At 34.7% G+C, this 22,296-nt stretch overlaps 1 protein-coding gene across 7 annotated transcripts in view; it reads left to right on the top strand.

The window, feature by feature from the left end:
• The window catches only part of EXOC6 (exocyst complex component 6), a 198,179-nt gene that overhangs the window by 161,153 nt on the left and 14,730 nt on the right, over nucleotides 1–22,296 (top strand). For all 7 annotated transcript variants that reach the window (XM_012766013.2, XM_076009976.1, XM_076009977.1 and 4 more), the window contains one exon: nucleotides 1,881–1,954. In XM_012766013.2, the coding sequence (XP_012621467.2) occupies nucleotides 1,881–1,954 (74 nt within the window). The remainder of the gene's footprint in view (nucleotides 1–1,880; nucleotides 1,955–22,296) is intronic.

The following is a 22,296-nucleotide window of genomic DNA, read 5'->3' as shown; positions in this document are numbered from 1 at the left end:
TAGTACCTAGCAGAGAACCAAGAAGTAAGGGGGAAAAATGGTGCATCTCTGAGTAACCCAAAGGTTACTCATGCTCAAAGGTACATACACTCAAAGGTATATATAAAACTCATAACCTTACTGGTAGTGGGAGGGGCCCTTGTATAGGCTATATTTGCTCTTACTTTAAACACAATTCTAGCAATTGATTAGCTGATTTACCAGCTCAAGAAAATTAAAGATAACATTAATAAGAGAGACAAGGGAGAGAGCAGGGAGTAAGAATATATGTTAAAACTACTAGAGGGAAGGCAGAAAAATTAGAAAAGCAAGACACAAGAAATCAAATAGCACAGTATTCTGAGCTTTTTAACATAACAGAAAACACCTCTTAATACCATAACAGTCCCTGAGCATTTTACTGTATTGTATAGAACAAAAAGTATTCTCTTTTTTACTTTAATAAATTTAGGGGGTACAAGTTGGCTTTCATTATCTGCATATATTGTATAGTGATGAAGTCTAGGCTTGTAGTGTACCCATCACCCGAATAGTGTAAATTGTACTCCATAGGTAATTTTTCATCCCTCACCTCTTCCCACCCTCCCGCTTTTGAGTTTCCAGTGTCCATTATATCACTGTGTGTCCTCGTGTAGCCATAGTTTAGCTCCCACTTAAAAGTGAGAACGTGCTGCAAGAACAAAAAATATTCTTAATGGTGACCAGAGAATTATTAAAAATGTAGATAATAATTAGTATACTCAAAACATAAAAAACAAGTATATGATATATTCTAGAATTCCATAAAATTATAATTTTTTGATGCTTAAAGCAAATATGAATACCAGCAACAGTAAAAACTTAGTTTGAATTCCTCATTCCCCAAGATACCAGATAAATTAAGCTATGCTAGGCTTTTATATATTTTTTAAATTGTTGATTTTGAGTGTTTCTAAACTGTATTTCACACAGAATATGCTCAACTTAAGAATTATTTTTGTTATTCTAAGAACTATGTTGGCCCAAAATTTAAATAGCTTCTAAAATACTAGTTGGGATAAATTCACAAATGAAAAATCTATAACATTCTCTAAGAAAATTATAATATTAATGGGGTGGGAGAATGATTATAGGTATTCTTATCAGAGAAGCTTTCATGTAAAATGATAAGGTCTTTTTTTATGAGCCAAGTATTTTATCTTCAAAATAACTAATATTAGAATTGCCCTAAACTTAACCAGACTATATTAGTAGTATTTAAATCTTTAAAGTATAAAATTTTATTGAAAAATCTTTTGAAAATTTTAAAACATCTTGTCTTAAGATGTCTTACAGTTGAGACATGATTCCTTTATGGAAAAAAATTATGAAAAGGCATGAACACACATTCTTGCATCGTCCTGATTTTGCTATTTAGAACATTTTGCGTGTTGTCTACATGTAAAGCTGACTTCTTACCTTGGTGTCTGCTGTTAGCTAGAGGTGGGACTATTATAGAGCATATTCTGTAACAAAACAGATGTTTTGAAATATGTTGACAGCCATGAAATTGGTATAGTTTCAGAATGCTTCTATAATTGTTCACCTAAGGCTAAGAAGAGTCAGAAAACTTTACTTGATTGAAGTATATTACTACTCTTAAACTTTATGTAGGATAACTCTTCTAAATTTATTGTGATTAAGGATTACATTGATTAAATGGCAGATTAGAGATTTTAAATTATTAAAGTTTTTGTGGTAAGGGTTCTCAGTAGTAGAAATTAAAGATTATAAATAATCTTCATTTGAAATGGTTATATGTAAATATTATAATACTTTTGTAATACGTAGAAATTAATTCAGCAGTAAAACTCCTATATATTTTACAATCTTATTTTTATTCTGTTTTTTTTTTTTAATAGTGTTTGCCAGCTCTGAGCCTGTGCCAGGATTCCAGGGAGATACCCTGCAGCTAGCATTCATTGACCTCAGACAAGTAAGATGTAATAACGTACTTCTCATTTATTGCCTTCCACCTCTTGCCTTTTTTTTTAATGCTACAGGAATGCTTATTTGCCTTGAAACAACCTCTCTTTAGAAAAATGCTTCCTTAATAACTACATGTTTAATACTTCTCTCTGAATCTAGAATACATTCAATGTCTCAACTTTATGGAGCATTCTCATCGGGGAATATTTAATGTAGTCTACCTGCTAAGCATGTGACCATATAATAACTTTGTACTTTAATGACACTTGAAGTTTATTTCTTAATAATTTCATTTTCATATGTGAAAATTGGTGGTATTAACAAAATGTGAGGACCCAAGTTAAATGCAAATTATTACAACCTAGAAAGTAACCCTTTGCTTAAAATGCTTTGTCAATAGTAAAGAATGCTATTCTTATAAATTCTCTGTATGGCTACAGAAAGAAGGATAAAATTAGTTTAAAAAGGTAAAGATATATTTACATAATTCTTTTTTGGTCACAGTACTCTAAGTCTAGTAATAAATGGGATAATTTTTAAAATCTAGTCATCTTACTACTCTTTGATACCTCTACTCTGATATTTTCTTTATTTTCCTCCCTTTTGCCATCTCCTCATATTTTTTCTTTTTGCTGCTTTCTTCCTCTTTTCTCCTCCTCTTTTTTCTTTTTTGTTCTTAATCCTGGGATTAAGGAGCTTAATAAAGCAAGGGAGTCACAAGGGTGTGGAGGAGGGGAGGATCCAAGTTGGAGGGCTGGGGAGTGCTAGAATTGACAGTAGGAGTGACTGCTGCCCTTGGCAAAAAGAACCCTATGGAGATTGAAATAAAACAAAGCCACAGTGATATCAATGTATTAATGCAGGACCAGTTTGAGCAATTAGGGGACTCTGATTTCAGTAAATATTTGAAACTAGAGCTATTTTTGCTCTAATTCCAAACCAATATTCAATAATACTTATCATCTATATATTTATTATTTAGAGAGGAGAGATATGGTTGAAATAGATACAAAAGTAACATAAGAGATAGCTTCATTGTTATGAAGCTTAAAAATTCTTTAGAAAAGCAAAATAACCGTGAACTGGTTAGGAATCCTTATAATACAATGAGTATGTGGAAATAAGTGGTATGTCTTCAAGTCAGGTTTAGAAGAAAACTGAAAAGGCCATTCCTGTCTCCTAATTATGTCTTTAAAGCATTGAACATAAAAAATATGTTCATATTTACTTCAGTTTGCAATTAGTGCTCACATATTATATGCCAAGCAAGGAACACTGATATGGGTGTTCCAACCAACACTGATATGACCTAGAGCTGTAGATGATTAGCCTTGCCGAGTATGGAATATAGTAGAAAATTAAGAAGGTGGTCTTTATTAGGTCTTTGGACAGTTGAAAAAGCTGAGTTTCCTCTCTATCAAAGAGTAAAGGTTTTTGCTTTTTGAAATCTTTAAATTATCACTGGCTAAATAAATGATTATTATTTTATAGTGACCTGTGATCCTGTTTTTATCAAGTGTTTTAAAACCTTTGATATTTGACATACTTCCCCAAAACAAATTTCAAATTCTAAAATTCAGTGGTTTTTGACTTAAAACTTTTGGATATTCTCTGGAAGTTCAAGAGAGACATATTAAGCTTATTTGATATATAAAAGTCATATGAGAAACATTGCCAACTAAGAAATGGTATTTGACTTTTTTGAATTATATTTATATAAATAGTATTACTATGTGTTCCAAAATTGTTTGAGATTCATAAAATTCTGATATGTCTTAGTATATGTTACATTTAATTATGATGATGATTATATTAAATTATATGTAACAAAAATAATCATATTTCCTTGTCAGTTGACATCTTTAACCATGACTATTCTAAATCTTTTGCCATACACAGACCATTATAGCTTTACTTTGATTCTTCTCAAAAACTGGTTTACAGTTGGCTATAATCCAAAATTTGCTTCTTTAAGAATATTCATGAAAAAGACTCTGACAATATACTCTTAAATATAGGTTTCTGATAACTTTGGAAATCACATCGTTGGGCTAGGTAAAAACTTCTAGGACTCTAATTAAAAAGCTGATGCATTCATAAAGATTGCTAACCTAACATCAAACAAAATAATAATTAATTACATGGGACTGAACTGATGGCAGACAAAAATGATTTTTTATGAGTTTTTATTTAAAACATTGCTGATTCTTTTTTTTTTAGAATTAAGAAAGAAATTTTTAAGCTATTTATAAACTACAAGAATTGGATAAAATATACTTCTGTGAACAAAATTAAAATATTTACCTTTCTCTCTACCTGATTTCTTCAGAATTTAGAAATTATTCATAAACATTCTTATTTTATGACAATATAATTATATAAGTTCAATAAGAATCTTTTCTTTTGTAAAAGGACACATTGAAAACATGGATTATTTTACCAAGGCTTTGACTAAAATGTCTTATTTTCATATATGACCAAACTGCTTTGAGGGATTGAGGTTGACTTTATAAAGCCAGTAGACTTTTAAAAAAAAAGACTTGTCTACATGGTTCTCTTACAAGGTTCTTGGCCTTGTGGTTAAGTAAAAAATGTCACTTTCTGACAGTCCCAGTAACCTCAAGATATTTTGGGGACCTCAAAAAGAGAAAAATTCACTCAGTTTGTACAGATATTACAGGCATAGTCTGATGGAAAATCCTTGGCTTGATTTCTTAGCCTTGAGGTTTTTAAAAGTGTAATCCAAAATTCCTTTCAAAAAGTTCTAGCAAAGTCAACTTAAAAAGAGCCTATATGGCCAATCACTGTTCCTGTTGCAGTATTTATACAAATAATCAGACCAAATATAATAAGACTAAAACTTAGTTTAGTCTTAAATTGGTCAAATAAATAAATTGGTCCTATTGTAATTTGTCTATTTTTAAAAAGGGGGGGACTAGAAAAAATTATATTTTTTAAAATCTTGTAGTATACGTGTTATTAAATTCTAGCCTTGCCTTTTTTTTTTGAGACAGGGTCTCACTCTCTTGCCTAGGCTAGAGTGCAGTGGACTTGCTGCAACCTTAAACTCCCGACCTCAGCTGATCCTCCTGCCTCAGCCTCCCAAGTATCTGAGACTAAAGGTGTGTGCCATCATGCCTGGCTAAGTTTTCTATTTTGTGTAGAAGATTGGGTCTCACTATATTGCTGAGGCTGTTCTCAAACTCCTGGCCTCAAGTGATCCTCCTGCCTCAGCCCCCCAAAGTGCAAGGATTACAGGTTTGAGCCACCACACCTGGCCATTATTTTTCAGTTTTTATTTGCCGACAAATTAGGTTAAATTCTAAATTCTTTCCTAGCTACAAGTCTTCAAACTAATGTTTTCAAATTTTTCTCACTTAAAATCACTAAATATTAAAACTGTGCTTTTCTTAAAGTGCTACAAATGAGAGCTAGACAACGTAATATAAACTTCAAAACAAAAATCACTACAGCAACTTATATATAAACTGCCTTCATGCCTACTGATATATGGATTCCTCATAAAAGCTCATTTGAACACCTGATTCAAACCATAATCCAAATAAAATCTATAAGATTGCTACTGCAATCTGAAGGTACTTCAGAGACTCAAAAAACTAGTTTATAGACTATGTCAGACATTGACCTTTGGTTTTTCTTGTTTCCATAGAGATGCCTCTTATTAAAAATCTGTTTGCCTACATAATATACAGAGGCCTAGCTTTGAGAGCCCATCTGCAATGCCATCTTCCAAAATAAGGCATAGTATTTAGTTGGACTGGCGTATTCCAAAAAATAGGAGACTGGTTTGATAGAGATCTTTTGTCATTCAGCCACTAACTTGATTTGTCTCTCCATAGCAACCAACTCAGCTTTTTATATGTGAAACTTATAGGGAAATTTCAGACAAGTGAATGTTGAGGCTTAGAAACCAATATCCCAAAATATGGCACTTTGACATGCTGAACTGAAGAAGAAGTCTCTCTGACCTCCCCCCACTCCCTGTCTCCCAATCCTTTATCTCTTTCAAAGTACAGGATAAAGTTGTTCTCTTATCTGTCTGAAGTTCAGACCTGCAAAAGAAAAAAACAATTACCTCTAATTCCTTCTCTTGGTTTTCATTAACTGAACTCATATTGCAAGAAGAAAGACTGAAGTCTGTCAGTACACCTGGACAGACTTTTGTCACCATCCAGTCTGTTCTGTGGACCCATCAAACTTTGTCCCGGCCATTGTATGTTCTTCAAGCCCATTAAATTCTTCAAAAAATCATTTACTACCCTCTCTAAATTCATCCACACATTCCCCATTTCCCTTTCCCCTAAGAAAAAGGATATATAATCATCTATACTCCATTGAGTGGTGGGGCAGTCACTCTGTGATTTGCCCCCATGCATGCTAATAAATTTATATGTCATTTCTCCTACTAATCTGCCTTTTGTCAGTTGATTTTTTAGTAAACCTTCCAGTGGCAAAAGGGAAATTTTCCCTTCACCCCAGACAACTTTCAGCTTCCACTCCATTTTATCAGAAGATATTCATTCTATTGGCAGTAGATCCATTTCCTTTAGAAGGAATTCTTTCTATCGCAGTCCTATTTTCCTGAACAATATGATTTAATATAGAAAGTTGAGTTTTTAGCAAGTTGGAAATAGGATTGATTGTATACTCATTTCCCAATTAGTTTATGGGCACTTACTGGGGTAAGTTTTTCTATTATAAGGACATGAATATCTTCTCCATTCCAAAGGACAACTGCAAGAGGAGATGATTTGAAGATAATTTCTATTATATACAAATCTGTTCACAGAAAATTTGAAATTTATTGTGTGATATTTTCTCAGTTTTATATGAATTTGTGTTGTGTTAACTAGTTTATATGATGTTAACTAGTTTGTAAGTAGCTTATGTGATGTTAACTAGTTTTTAGGATTGTGAATAGGACCACATAGCTCATGAAACTGTTGATAAAGATTCTGTTCCTTGGTTTGTCCAAATATTTAATAGATATATGGTTGATTTAATGCAGTTTAATCCTAGGTACGTTCTTCAAAGACAATCATCATTTGACAGCATAGAAAGCCTCTTTACAAGTATGTAGCTCACTAGGGAATCATTACTAAGGCACACTTATAAATATTAATAAATCATCTCAAGTCATTGTAGTTGAGTTTACTTTTCAAGTATATGCACTTAGAAAGCATTAAGTCCTGGTCGACTTTTCCTCATCAATGTAATTTAAGAGACTTTTAGGTTAATTAAAATCTATTATGAAGCATATAGAATTATGAATCTATTACATGTGTATAATTGTTAGAATAAAAGATTTACATAGAAATAACTATATAAATATAAAATGCAGTTTAACATATGATAGTAAATATGCAGTGGAAGCGACTAGTGGATAGAAAATTTTGATGAGCTGTTTTATTACATGTTGATTTTTCTAGTTTTAAAAGGGGCTTAAAATAATTTTCCTTAATCATTACTTTCAAAATTTAATTGTACTTTATTTTTGTACTTTTGTGTTCCAGAATGAAAAGATACAATTAATTCTTGTCTTTAGCTGCTGGACCACTGTGGCAAAACTTGAATTTTATAATTTTAGCAGCCTAGATATAATAAATTGAAAAACATAGTTATTTTTTTAACATGTATTTGTGTTTTAAATTAATTTACAAATAATTAAGTGGTGAAATGCCAAGTAGGGGAATTGGTAAAAAAATAAAACTAGTTTGGAAAACTAAAGTCTCACATGAGGTGATACAAGTTTTTAAGGATGCCTTAAAGTTTCAATAATGCTTTTATTTTCCTGACTTCATAAAGATATTTCATAGCATATTGCTTTAATACTTTTATATGAAGTAGTATTTCACCAAACATAAAGGGGGTGCTAACACCTTTATTTACATTTCAGTTGGGTTTCTGCACTTTTCCTTCTTTTTTTTAGTCTGTGATCCATTTCTGTTTTAATAGGCTGGCTGACAGTTCTTTTCAAGTATACTTAGAAAGGCAAAAGAGCCCTTTTCATAGTACTTATAAGGGGTCATGCTTCTGTTTTTTAGTTTGAATTTGATACTGCTTCATGAATTGCTGGCTATGAAAGATTAGGAAGTAGGTCCAGTGGTCAAATTTTACCTGCCCACCCGGACTTTGCCCTGAGGTCAAACTCCTGATATTTGCTGTTCTGAATAGAGGAGTTGATGACAAGTATGAGCTGATACAAGAAGAAAGTTAGAAACATATCAAAGCTGAAGGCAAGAGAATTGGGACTCAATGAGAGACTGTAGCTAAAAGATGGATCATCAGGATTGCCTTCTTTAAAGAAAAGGAAATAGCTGACCTGTGAGTGAAAAGACTTTATCATCCTGCCAATCACATACTTGCTAATGGAAGCCAGTTATCTCAACAACATCTTAAGGCCTACTACCCTAATAGACAATGTGGAGAATATGCTGCCTCGATCAATTTAAATGTGCTGTTTGAACATGATTTGTTTTTGTAAATTTTTTTATAAGTAGAGCCTATCATCCTCCTATCCCTAGTTCTGAAACTGTCACTAATATACTTATGTGTGTTTTCATTTACAAAGACCATACATTTTGTTAACTGTAATCTTTCAAGCGGATTCCAGATGAATATGGGAAATTCTTTTGACAATATATAAAAACCTTAAATGTTAAAAACTATTTTATTATAAGATTCTCTTTATAATATGCAGTATTAAGTGATAATTTTTTATAATTCACTCTTAATGCATAGAAACCTTTCACTAAATATCACTGAGAAATGAGATGTCACATATAACTGAATTTTCCAGGTAGCTAACCACTAAAACTTTTTTAATGTAGCCATTTTGATGGAAAACTTTAAGAAATATATCTCATCTTCATAGCTGCTTACTGAGCATAATTTTCACAGTAGATTAAGCATCCATGGCTTCACTAATACTATACTAAATCCTATTTAACTGATCCTATTTCACTTTGTAATAAGTTACTTAGACTGGTAAGATATCATTGCTTCATTTGACAATATCTTGATAATCTTTTAGACAATATGGAGAAGTTTAGGTAGGTCAAATGATAAAGCAGCAAGGTGGGTTTGAAGCTAATAAAACAATTTCCCAAAGAATGTTGGCTAATGTATCATTATACTTTAGAGCATTCTTTCCCAAAGGGTCTTTCCAGGAACACTGATTTCTCAAGATGAGAAAAGGTTTCTTCAAAAAGGTAGATAAGTTTGGGAAGCACTGTATATTCTAACTCCTCTTAGAGACTCACCATATTTATTCGAATTTTAAAGACAAATTCTGCAGTAACCCAGCCTTCCCAAAATCATTACAGAACACCTCCCTCACTCAGTTTGGGGTGATTGTGTGAAACATCTTTGGTAAATGCTGCTTTAGGGAAGACTCTGGCAGTGTCCTCTAGATGTCTATCTTTGACAGTTTGGGATCAACATATTTTTAAAATAATGCCTTGAATTAAGACATAGAAAAGAATATGAACTGTATGTATAGATTATACAAAGCTAGGAGTTACCTAAGGTGACAGAAGACAGAATCAAAGTACTCTCAGTAGGATTGAGTGATGAGCCAATGCCAACAAAGTTAAATTTAGTAAGGAAAATATTGTCTATATTTAACTTTTTTTTAAGTTAAATTTTCAAAATTCCAGGATATAGAAAATCTGACATAATATAAAAAAATATCTGATAGTTTTAGTTATCTTCCACAGAAACACTGTGATGGCAGTTCTTAGCCTACATTCATGAAAGTGTGGTACTTGGATCAGACCACTGTGCTTTGGGGCTGTCAAGACTATGCCTGAAGTAATGTATGATGATACAGATACTCTCAAATTAGAGAACACGTAAGAGAGTTACAAGGCCAAGGAGGGATCAGATACTTTGTCATGTGAGGAGCATTTTTTAAATGTTGGGATATTGAGTCTAAAGACTTAGAGGGGAAAATAAAATATGTGGTTTTTATTAGCTCAATTGTGATTCAAGCATACCATTTGCTTCTCCCAAATACAATCCTGTTCCATAAAAATTATCTTATTTTCCTTAGCCAATTCGGGATTAGGCCCTATTTTCAACTATTTGATTTTGGGCAAACTAGCGGAAAGAGGAGTGATAATTCCTCTGAATTATATGTAGAGAATTTGAGAGAGAATTTGACATGTGCAAAATATGTGTGGATCTCATAGCACTTTTCAATAAACAAGTTTTATTAAAGTATGATATGCATTCAGGCACATCGTAAATGTACTATTGCTGATTTTTCAAAAAGTGACTGCATTTCTGTAACACCCAGATCAAGAAAGAGAACTTGACCAGTACCTTGAAAGAAACCACCCACATTGTGTCTCTTGCCAGTCATTATTCTCTTCCCTCTCAAAGTATAACCACTGTCATGACTGCTAACACCACAGAAAAATTTAGCCTCACATTGAACTTTGTGTACATGAAACCATGCAGTATAACTTTTTGGTTCTGCCTTTTTTTTCCTCAATGTTATTTATGTCTTTGAAATTTATCCATGTTATTACATGAAGCTGTGGTTCATCCCATCTGTTTGCCTTGTAGTCTGCCCTTGTAGGAATATACCATAATTTATGTGTATGTTCCACTATTGGTGAACATATGAACTGATTTCAGTTTTGCTATTACAAATAGTGCTAACATGAACATTCTTTTGCATGTCTTTTGGTGAACATATACACACATTTCTGTTGAGTTATATACATAGGAGTGGAATTGCTGAGTCAGATGTGTATACATATGATCAATGTTAATAGTTTTAATAACTGTGAAGCATTTTCCAAAGCAGTTGTACTAGTTTATACTTCAGCCAGCAGTATAGAAAAGTTCTAGTTGCTCTACATCTGTTATCCTTGGTATTGTCTTGTCTTTTCCTTTTTCAGCCATTCCAGTAGCTGTGTTATAGTTTTACACTGTGGTTTTAATATACAAGCAAATCTTGTTTTCTTGTGCTTCACTTTATTGTGATTCACGGATACAAGGCAGTGAACTTAATTGATAAATTGTGTGTTCTGACTGCCCCACTGAGCAGCCATTCTCGTTTTCTCTCTGTGGGCCTCCCTATTCTCTGAGACACAACAATATTGAAAAGTAGCCCAATTAATAACCCTACAGTGGCCTCTAAGTGTTGAAGTGAAAGGAGAAGTGGCTTATCTCTTACTTTAAATTAAAGCTAAAAATGATTAAGTTTAGTGAGGAAGGCCTATAGAAAGCCAAGATAGGCCTCTTGTACCAAACAGTTAGCCAAGTTGTGAATGCAAAGAAATAGTTCTTGAAGGGAATTAAAAGTTCTGCTCCTGTGAACACACAAATGATAAGAAAGCAAAACAGCCTATTGCTGATATGGAGAAAGTTTTACTTGTCTGGATAAAAGATCAAACTAGCCACAACAGCCCCTTAAGCCAAAGCCTAATCCAGAGCAAGGCTTTAACTCTCTTCAATTCTATGAAGGCTGAGAGACTTGAGGAAGCTGCAGAAAATAAGTTGGAAGCTAATAGACATTGCTTAATGAGGTTTAAGGAAGCTGTCTCCATTACATGAAATTGCAAGATGAAGCAGCAAGTGCAGATATAGAAGCTGCAGCAAGTTCTCTAGAAGATCTAGTTAAGATCATTGATTATGAGGGCTACATTAAACAACAGATTTTCCATGTAGACTCAACAGCCTTCCATTGGAAGACAGTGCCATCTAGTGCTATCTTTCATAGCTAGAAAGGAAAAGTGACAGGCTGAATCCCTTATTAGGGGCTATTGCAGCTGGTGACTTTAAGTTGAAGCCAATGCTCATTGACCATTCTGCAAATCCTAGGGTCCTTAAGAATTATGCTAAATCTACCCTACCTGTGCTCTAGAAATGGAACAACAAAGCCTGGATGAAAGAACAACTGTTTACAGCATGATTTACTGAATATTTTAAGCCTACTGTTGAAACCTACTGCTCAGGAAAAAAAGATGCCTTTCAAAATATTACTGCTCATTGACAATACACCTAGTTACCCAAGAGCTCTGATGGTGGCATACAAGGAGAAAAATGTTGTTTTTGTGCCTGCTAACACAACATTCATTCTGCAGCCCATGGACCGAGGAATAATTTCAATTTTCAAGTCTTACTGTTAAGAAAAACTTTCTGTAAGGCTATAGTGTCATAGATAGTTCCTTTGATGGATCTGGGCAAAGTAAATTGAAAACCTGCTGGAAAGGGTTCACTTCACCATTATAAATGCCATTAAGAACATTCATGATTCATGGGAGGAGGTCAAAAATAACAACATGAACAGGAGTTTAGAAAGTTAATTCCAACCCTCATAGATGTATTGGAGGGGTTCAAGACTTCAGTGCAGATGTGGAAGTGTTAATAACTGCAGATGTAGAAATAGCAAAAGAACTAGAATTAGAAGTAGAGCCTAAAGATATGACTGAATTGCAATCTCATAGTAAAACTGGAATGGATGAGGAATTGCTTCTTAATGGATGAGCAAAGAAAGTGGTTTCTTGAGATGGCTTCTGCTCCTGCATGAACATTGTTGAAATGACAACACAGGATTTAGAATATTACATAAACTTAGTTGATAAAGCAGAGGCAGGGTTTCAGAGGATGGACTCTAGTTTTGAAAGGAGTTCTACTGTGGGTAAAATGCTATCAAACAGCATCACCTGCTACAGAAGAATCTTTCATGAAAGGAAGAGTCATTTAATGTGGCAAACTGAATTGTTGTCTTATTTTAAGAAATTGCCATAGCTACCCCAACCTTCAGCAACCACCACTCTGACCAGTTGGCAGCCATCTACATGGAGGCAAGACTTTCCACCATCAAAGAAAGATGACAGCTCCCTGAAGGCTCAGATAATCATTAGCATTTTATAGCAAGAAAGTATGTACATTATAAAAGACATAATGCTATTATACACTTAGTAGACTACAGTATAATGTAAACATAACTTTTATCTGCACTGGGAAACCAAAAAATTCATGTAGCTTGCTTTATTGTGATATTCACTTTATTGCAGTGGTCTGGAACCGAACCTACAATATCTCCAAGGTATGCTGGTGTTTTTCTTGGTGACTTATAAAATTGAATTCCTTTTCATATGTGTGTTTGATGTTTGAATGTCCTCTTTTGTGAATAACCTGCCATGATTTTGGGCCATTTTTTCCCTATTGGGTTGTCTGTGTCTTACCGATTTGTATATTCTGATTGTGAGTTCTTTGTCAGATACATATATTGCACATATCTTCTCCTGCTTTCTTGCTTGTCTGTTCACTCTTAATGGTATCTTTTCATGAGCAAAAGTTCATCAGTTTAATGAAATCCAATTTATTTTTTCCCTTTGTGTTTCTTTTAATGTCCTGTTGAAGAAATCTTTGCCTAACCCTGAGATTGTAAAGATATTTTCCCATGTTTTCTTCTATAAGTTTTATTGTTTTACCATTCATTTAGGTTTATAATTCATCTGGAATTTATTTTTATGCATAGTGTGAGGTGTAAGGTTCAAGATTCATTTTGTTCCATATGGTTATCCAATTGACCCCACACCATTTATTGAAAAGAATTGGATGTAAAATAATTGTAAAACATAAGACTGAGACACAAATGACCCGTGCTTCTAATGTACAAGTAAAATGTTTTTTAATGTCTTCCAGTTAACTGTGTGCCTGTATTTCATGGGTCATGTCATCTTTCATAAGCAAATTAGTTGATTGTAGGTTTGTGGTTTTTAAATACTAGCCTATCTATACTCTTGTTACACCAAAGGTATTTTAAAAAATAAAACACTTCAAGAATAAGTATAACAGTATAAGCAATATAAAAAAAGAAAAAGCTAAACCACAAGCCCATGAGGACAAGAGTCATACTTTTTTTATTCACTGCTGTATATCTGCGGCCTAACACTATTCCTGGCACATAGTAAGCAATCAGTAAATGTGAAATAAGTGAATGCATATCTTTTAGCTATACTTAAAAACATTTTTTGCTGTACGGCAACACCTTATTAGGAATTGAGGTATTCCGTGCAAGCTAATGTTCCATATAAACAAACATTCTTTAAAAGCACAGATGTTTTTCTACTTTATTTTTGGTAAGAACATTTCTAAAAATACATTACTCATTTCTCTGCCTTCTGAAATGAAAGTGTAACAAATGAAAGTGTAAAAACTCAAAGCTTTCTTGAGTTATCTTGGCATTACAGATACTAAAATAGTAATGTAAATTATTTCTTAAGAAATATTGTCATCTGTCCAGAATTAACTGTTTGTCCTTTTATGGATAAAGAAATACTTTAGACAGGGGAATTATAAGAATTTAGACAGGCAGTGTACACCTTAATTAAGTGATTAGCAATGATGGAGAGCAGAACTTAAGTAAAGCAGCATTTCCTAAAGTGTTGTTTGGGACTGTGAGTAATGAAGAAAGTAAGCTATGATCAAATAAGTGTGAGAAATTCTGCATATTGTGTATCTTTCTTGTAAATTCACAATTTCATTAGCATATTAAAGGCTTTGAGAAGTCCTAGAGTAAAGGTGTATCCCATTTCCCCCCCTAAGCCTATTTGAGTGGTGAATATGTTTCACAAATGAAAATCTCTTACCATCCTGCAAAGCAGTGTTATATAGCACACAGAAAACAGACTTACCTGGGCCACTAATAATCTGTGATTTCCTAGAACTCTCTGGCTAAAACGGAGGATTAGAATAGCAAATAGACAAGCTTTTCCGTAGATAGATGAAATTTAAATATTAAAATGCAAATAATATAAAAATGAAAAGCAGTAAGTTTTCAAAAACAATTTGTTGAACTTTTTTTAAGCATTCAGATAACTTTATGAAGAATGATAATTACTAAAGGATTAATGCTGCTTAGATGCAGTAAACCAGTCAGTCAGTTATGCAGAATAACTTATTTTGAAGAAGCATGAACAGTAATATAGGATTGCTTGTGAAGAATGAAAGGATTTGGGAGGAAAATTAAAATACCAGCTCACGTAGAGTTCAAATCCTAACAGTTGTCAAATTCCTTAGTCAATCATCAAGGCTATTGTTACTGAGCCACAGTGTGCATACTTAGAGAGAAAGGAATATATTCATTACGGGTTTCTTTCCCCCTTACTGATATTCTCATATATTATGAATGACATGAGAACAATTTGAAGGGTAGATGTTTTATTCATAAAATGATCAAGGTAAATTCTATATATTTCTGTTTGTTCTAAAGAGTGCCTCAGAGTGTTGAAAAGGAAATATAGTTAAAGTGACTTTTTTCAAGATAATTGTACCTTTCCTTAAGACAGAAAAATCTAATACTTTCCAAAATAAGAACTTAAAGCCAAAACTTCCAGAAAGAAAATAGTTTTACTGTTTAGTGGTACTAAAAAAATATTCTAACTCCTTTAGAACTTATAGACAGTTTTTGCCCACATGGCTTACTTTACCCATTACCTACAGATACAAAATGAGAAGAGTAGAGGAACAAAAGCTACTTAGTTTAGTTGATCTCTTTTACCTGATGGGAAGTCCTTCCTGTCAGGTGGGAGAGGAGTTTTACACCTAAATGTGTTCTTTTTCCTGCCATCACTTCTTTGATCTGACATAGTTTTTTAAAGAATACTTACTTTAAAAAATCATTTTGTCACCCTGCACCTGCATCTATTTATTAATAGAATGAAGTTGGGCAATATGGGGAAATAGCATTCCTGGCAGAGGGAAGATCAAAGTCCTAAGGTGCTATCAAGGAACAGAAAGGGTAATAGTATGGCTACGATGTAGTGAGCAAAGGGAAGAGAGGTGCAAATGAAATTAGTAAGATTATCAGAGCCAAATCCTATAGAGCAGCAGTCCCCAACCTTTTTGGCACCAGGGACCAGTCTCATGGAAGACAATTTTTCTACTGGATGGTTTCAGGATGATTCAAGCGCATTATATTTATGGTGCAGTCAAACCTCTCTGCTAATAATAATCTATATTTGCAGCTACTCCCCAGCACTAGCATCACTGCCTCAGCTCCAGCTCAGATCATCAGGCATTAGATTCTCATAAAGATCGCACCAACCTAGATCCCTTGCATGGGCAGTTTACAGTAGGGTTCGCTCCTGTGAGAATCTAATACCCCTGCTGATCTGGCAGAAGGCAGAGCTTATGAGGCTGTAAATACAGATGAAGCTTCACTTGCCCGCTGCTCACCTCCTATTGTGCAGCTAGGTTCCTAACAGGCAATGGCACCTGTATACGGCCCAGGGGGTTGGGGACCACAGATGTAGAGCCTTGAGGGCCTTGGTAAGTAGTTTTGGTGATAAGTATGATGCAAAGTCATTCAAAGGTTTTAGGGTTAGTTTCATGCTCTGACTTACATTTTGAGAGATTATTCTGGCTACTTAAAGAACAGATGTAAAAGGGACAAAAATAAAATCAGGAAGAATACTTAGAAGATTATTTTGGTAGTCTAGACTATAGATGATTGAAATGCTATTAACTGCTGATGATATGATTCTCTATATTTCACAGTAGTTTCTTCATGTGGACTCAGAAGTTTCTTTTTTCAGTATTACAGATAGTTGAACTTACTCTGAGCAGGTTTTTATTTAAAGAATATATAAGTTATATAATTAGTTATACTTTCTTTATTTTAGAGCTAGAAAACTCAGTTGGTATGGGATAGCATCACACGTATTGTGTATACTAGTCTCATCTCCTATTCTCACTTTCCTGTAGCCCTGGATTTTCTCAGTTATTAAGTTGTATTTATCTTGTTTGTATTTTTGTAAGTTGCCTTAAAACTCTTTTGGAAGAATGCAATGTGTAAATAAATTAAACATTTGTTAATGGAATCCTGAACTGTTTTCAGTAAAAAGCATTTGGTATGGATAGATTTTTATTTATTATTCATTTACTCAGTTATTTAACAAATGTTTATTGAGTGCTTCCTATAGCCTACCACTGGGGAAACAGAAGTGAGTAGTAGATAATAAAATAAGAACCAGACTATTTCAGTTTGTTGGCATTAATGAAATAAAGTTCAAGACAAAGACTGTTCAATTCTGAAAGATATCTTGGCTAAAGGATAGAACTTAGGAATGTAAAAAGAAGCTACCAAAGTATCTAAATGATGTATTGACAAGAACACTATTGTATAGGAGATCAGAGACAGGATGGAGTCCTGCTTCTCTTAATAACTACTGCATGACCTTGGAAACTATTTCCTGAACTATATATTTTAGGGGTTTAATGAAATCTCTGGGAAATAATGTACAGTGTACTTCTGGAAGATATCTTTTTCCTAGCATGTTTAATTTTCATTGCTAAAGTTAGTGAATTGGGTGAAGTTTGCATTACAGAGGTCATCAATTGATTGAGTCAATGGTTACCATCTATCTGTGCTTATCATACTTCATCAGGGCAATGGAAAAGGTATACCATCTACATGATGGTGAGCTATTAGAAGCTGACATTTCTTTCCACCAATATTGCTTGAAAAGGGAAGTACCCTGGGCACCCACGTCTTGTTCTCATTATCCCTCTCACCTACTTTCTTCCACTCTTTTATACATAGTCTGATAATCTCTCTCTGCCATACCCCCAAATGATTGTGAGGTAAGATTTGCCATACCCCCAAATGATTGTGAGGTTTATGAAAGATGTTCGGGTGTATTATATATCACCATGGAAAGATAGAGAACCCTGATAAATATATACTTGTATTTGACTCAAAATGAACAACTTGGGTTCTACAAAGGGGACATGAACAAGCCTTGGAAGTTATGAAGGAATTGCTTAGCCAGAATTCTTGCAATGGAGACTGGGCGTCTGCCAAGCCTTTACTTTGAAATTTCTGTCTTCTGTTTCTAATCTTAAGGCATCACAACATACAATTCTTTTGCCATTAGTCCAGTTTATTCTTTTATGATGAGGAAGAAGGCACTTTTAAATAACAATTATTTCGACTATAATTAAACAAATCTTCTTTTGTTTGCATTATATTTGTTAGTATATTGTATACACACCTAGCTTGCTTAAACTTGCCCCTGTGACTACTTCACAGGAACTTTCTTTAGAAGTTTTAAAGTCTTTGACTTCTTAAAGTATTAATGGGATTTGCCAAAGTTGTAGTATCCGAATGCTTGACTAGATATAGTAGCAGGACAACAAGCTTGTTCACACAGCTCCCCAAGCAAGCATTTTTCCCTTAGACAATCCTAAATTCATTTAAAGTGCCAAAGAATTAAAGAAAGATGTATTTGGGTTTACTCCTGAATATAACAAGACCAGACATCTCACAAAGTCTACCTTAAGGTCCAGATATTAGAAAAGTATGCTGCCCTTTGGGAGAGCTTAAGGATTAATCTGAAACTAAATGGCTTTTGGCTTTTTCATTTTGCTCTAGTGTCATAATTCTGGAAGTTCACAGTTTATGTGCTTAAGTATGTAGATAATTTGTGCTTATACCTTCGGTATTGATATAAATTTTGAACTTAGATTTTTGTGATTATTTTAAGACTAAAAGAGCTGTTTCATAGTTTGGAAAATTACCCTCTAAAATGATTTTTTGAAAACCAAAAAATAAGCAAAAACAATACATGCTCATTTTTAAAAATTTCTTATTTTTTCTTTATTTTTATTTTTTTAAGTGGGGGAGTGAGGAGGGAGATTCAATTTCCTTTTTATTTGTTGAGACAGAGTCTCACCCTGTTGCTCTGGGTAGAATGCAGTGGCGTCATGGTAGCTCACTGCAGCCTCACACTCCTGGGCTCAAGTGATCCTTCTGCCTCAGCCTCCTGAGTAGCTGATTACAGGATGGAGCCGTGACGCCTGGCTAATTTTTCTATTTTTAGTAGAGATAGGGTCTCACTCTTGCTCAGGCTGGTCTGGAACTCCTGAGCTTAAGTGATCCTCCCACCTCGGCCTCCCAGAGTGCTAGGATTACAGGCATGAGCCATCGCACCCGGCCATTAATTTCTTATTTTTAAGTACTATAATTACTCGCTCACAAAAAGTGACAAATGTGCTACAGAGATGTCTATGCCCACTTCACTCAGCTTCCCCCAGTGCTAACTTTCTACATAGCTATAGTACATTTATCAAAACCAGGAAATTGACATCACATGCTCACTGTTTAAAACAAACAGCTGGGCGTAATGGCTCATGCCTGTAATCCCAGCACTTTGGGAGGCCAAGAAGGACTGCTTGAGGCTAGGAGTTTGAGACCAGCCTGGACAACATAGGGAGACCCCGTCTCCACCCCCCAAATTAGCCGGGTGTGGTATGCACCTATAGTCCTAGCTACTGGGGAGGCTGAGGCAAGAGGATCACTTGAGCCCAGAAATTCGAGATTACAGTGAGCTATGATCACACCGCTGCACTCCAGCCTGGGTGACAAGAGAGACCCTGTCTCTAAAACAATGTTTTAAAACAAAAATTACACATAAAGAGAAAGCTCTCATTTATTTCTCTTCACTTCCTCAGAGTAGTCACTATATTTCCTTCCAGACCTTGTATAATGTACATTCAAACATATATACACATACTTATTATGGACACACATATAGAGTTATTTCCTTTTGGGGGAAAGGAAATGGAATTATTTATGTTACAATTTAAGTTTTTCATGAAACATATGATTTCATATTGGTAAATATGGATCTGCTTCATTCTTTTTCATTTCTTCATATTTTCCTATAGTATAAATATATCATAATTTATTAAACAAGTCCCCATTTGTTGTACATTATGGAGTCTCTAGTTTTTCTACATGTAAAAACTACAGTTAATATCTTTTTATTTTTTAATTTTTTTTAGCTTATTATGGGGGTACAAGTGTTAAGGTAACATATATTGCCCATGCCTCCCTCCCCCCTGGAGTAAGAGCTTCAAGCGTGTCCATCCCCCAAACGTTGCACATCTTACTTGTTGTGGTTGTATATCTTTATATTATATAATGTTTTTTTTCATGCATTAATGTATCTCCTTTTCCTTTGTGGCTATGTTTTGTCCCAGAAGAGGCACAATCCTTAAACTTTTGCTTGTCAAAGTATTCTATGAAATGTAATTTAGTTTAGTTCAACAAGCTTTGAGTTCCCTAAAAGAAGAAGTAAGAGTTATGAAATCTGCCCTTGAAGGACTAATAACTTGATTAGAAAATGAAAACAAACATACCCAAAAGCTAGGCACATGTATATACTCCAAACTTTAGGAAGTTATCAATGGCCCACAGAGCCACCGTCTTCAAATTTAGATGGCTTAAAGAACCCAACACTGCTAACTCTTTGCTAGCACTTCAAAGGGATGTGTTCCCCCTCCTGTGTATATATCAAACCATATATATATATTTCTTTCTTTTTTTTTTTTTTTTTTTTTTTTGAGACAGAGTCTTGAAACTCCTGGGCTCAAGCAATCCTGCTGCCTCAGCCTCCCGAGTAGCTGGGACTACAGGCATGCGCCACCATGCCCGGCTAATTTTTTCTATATATATTAGTTGACCAATTAATTTCTTTCTGTTTATAGTAGAGATGGGGTCTTGCTCTTGCTCAGGCTGGTTTCGAACTCCTGACCTCAAGCAGTCTGCCCAGAGTGGCTACCCAGAGTGCTAGGATTACAGGCATGAGCCACCTCGCCTGGCCTCAAACCATATATTAAAAGAAATTTAGGTCAATAGTGACCTCTTGAGAGCCAAGTGGATAAATAGTCATGATGAAAATTTTTACTAATGTATATCAAAAGGCTGAAAATGCTGAAGGATTTTTTTTTATTAGAGAATCAGTCATGTATATAGTATTACTACCTACACTTCCTTCTTAGATCTATATTACAACGCTTAGTACTTAGACAGTTAATTCCTAACAATGTTTTACAGTTTACAGTTCTCTCTTTGACCCTTTTTCATGCATTCTTAAATGTCAGAAGCATCTGCCAATTACCTTCAGTCCATGATTCATTGATTTCATGGTCATGAAATCCTAAGACTTGAGAATTGGAAAGGACTTTCTAAAATCTAATCACTGGTTCCAAACTTCCTAGAAGCTCTCTCCATAAACAGTACCCTTGCTACTGCTCCAGATATCTTGAGATATACCACACATCCAAACAGAGACTTTTCTGCCCTTCTGAAACTCATGGCAGCTGTCACCATTTCTCTCTTGGATAGGTCATACACTACCGTTTTTGTCGCTTTCCAATTTGCTCAGTAAAATTAAGTACTTTCTCTTTCCACTTTCTTACTCCACCTCTTCCCGCCTCCCAACCTTTTTCCCGTTTCATTCCTTTCTCATTTCGTTTACTGTGTATGTGTTCGCTTCTTCTGGACCTCTTACACTGTGCTACCTGAAAACCCTCACTCCAATGCGAATGGCCCCACAGCTCTAACTTTTGGCAGGATGCTTTCTTCACCTCCTTGTCAAAGAATTCTGAGGACACTGTTAATCCTGCAGCCCTCTTTAGTAGTAGTACACATTCTGTCACTGGCTGCAGGGTGTGAATGAGATTGGTGTTCTCCTAGTTCCCTGTTTCTATTTATAGACCATTGTTCTTCCAATCTTGAGTGAAAGCTCCAGCCCCTTTGAACCTCCTGTCATTCATCACTATCACGGTCAATATCTGGCTGCTGTTTTTACAATCAAACAGTTTATCTGTATTCAACCCATTCTTACTTCCTTTCCTTCATTCTGTGGTGATAGGGAGCCATTTTAATGAGACTCTCTCATCCTCCTATGCCCTTGACCCCACCTTTTCTATGGGATTTTGTTTTATTATGCAGCTACCTTTCCTCTACTTTATGCTTTTCTTAACCACTTAACCTAAAAACATGCTCAAATCCCTCCTATCCAAAAGAGAGAGAATCTTCTAGTCTCACTGTAGCTATTTCTAATCTCTCTTCCCTCATTTGTATCCACATTCCTTAAAAGTGTGGTTTATAATTGATTATCCTTATTTCCTCCTCTCTCATTCACTTCGCAATCCACCTCTGTCTGCTTTGCCACGCTGCTGAAACAGTGTTCACTTAGACCACCAGGGGAGGTGAGTAGACATTTTTAGCCTTTCTGCTCCTTTTGATGATGTTGGTCACATCCTCTTTAAATTTCTCTCTTCTTCAAAGCCTGTACTCTCTTAACATTCTTCCTCTTTCTTCTTTGTGGTGTCCTTTTCCTGCCCCCTAATTGTTGATATCCCCAAGGTTTCTGACCTTAGAATACTGCTTTCGATACTCTGCTTAAGTGAAGTTATCTGCTCTCATCTTGTCTCTGACACAACTTGCTGTATACCTTAGATACATATCGGATTGCCTGGTAGACAGTTGAACTTAGATGTGCATCCCACATC

Source organism: Microcebus murinus, chromosome 14 (genome assembly GCF_040939455.1).
Source record: "Microcebus murinus isolate Inina chromosome 14, M.murinus_Inina_mat1.0, whole genome shotgun sequence".
Lineage (NCBI taxonomy): Eukaryota > Metazoa > Chordata > Mammalia > Primates > Cheirogaleidae > Microcebus > Microcebus murinus.
The sequence above is the reverse complement of the archived record's forward strand: the minus strand, read 5'-3'. Positions and strand labels throughout refer to the sequence as shown.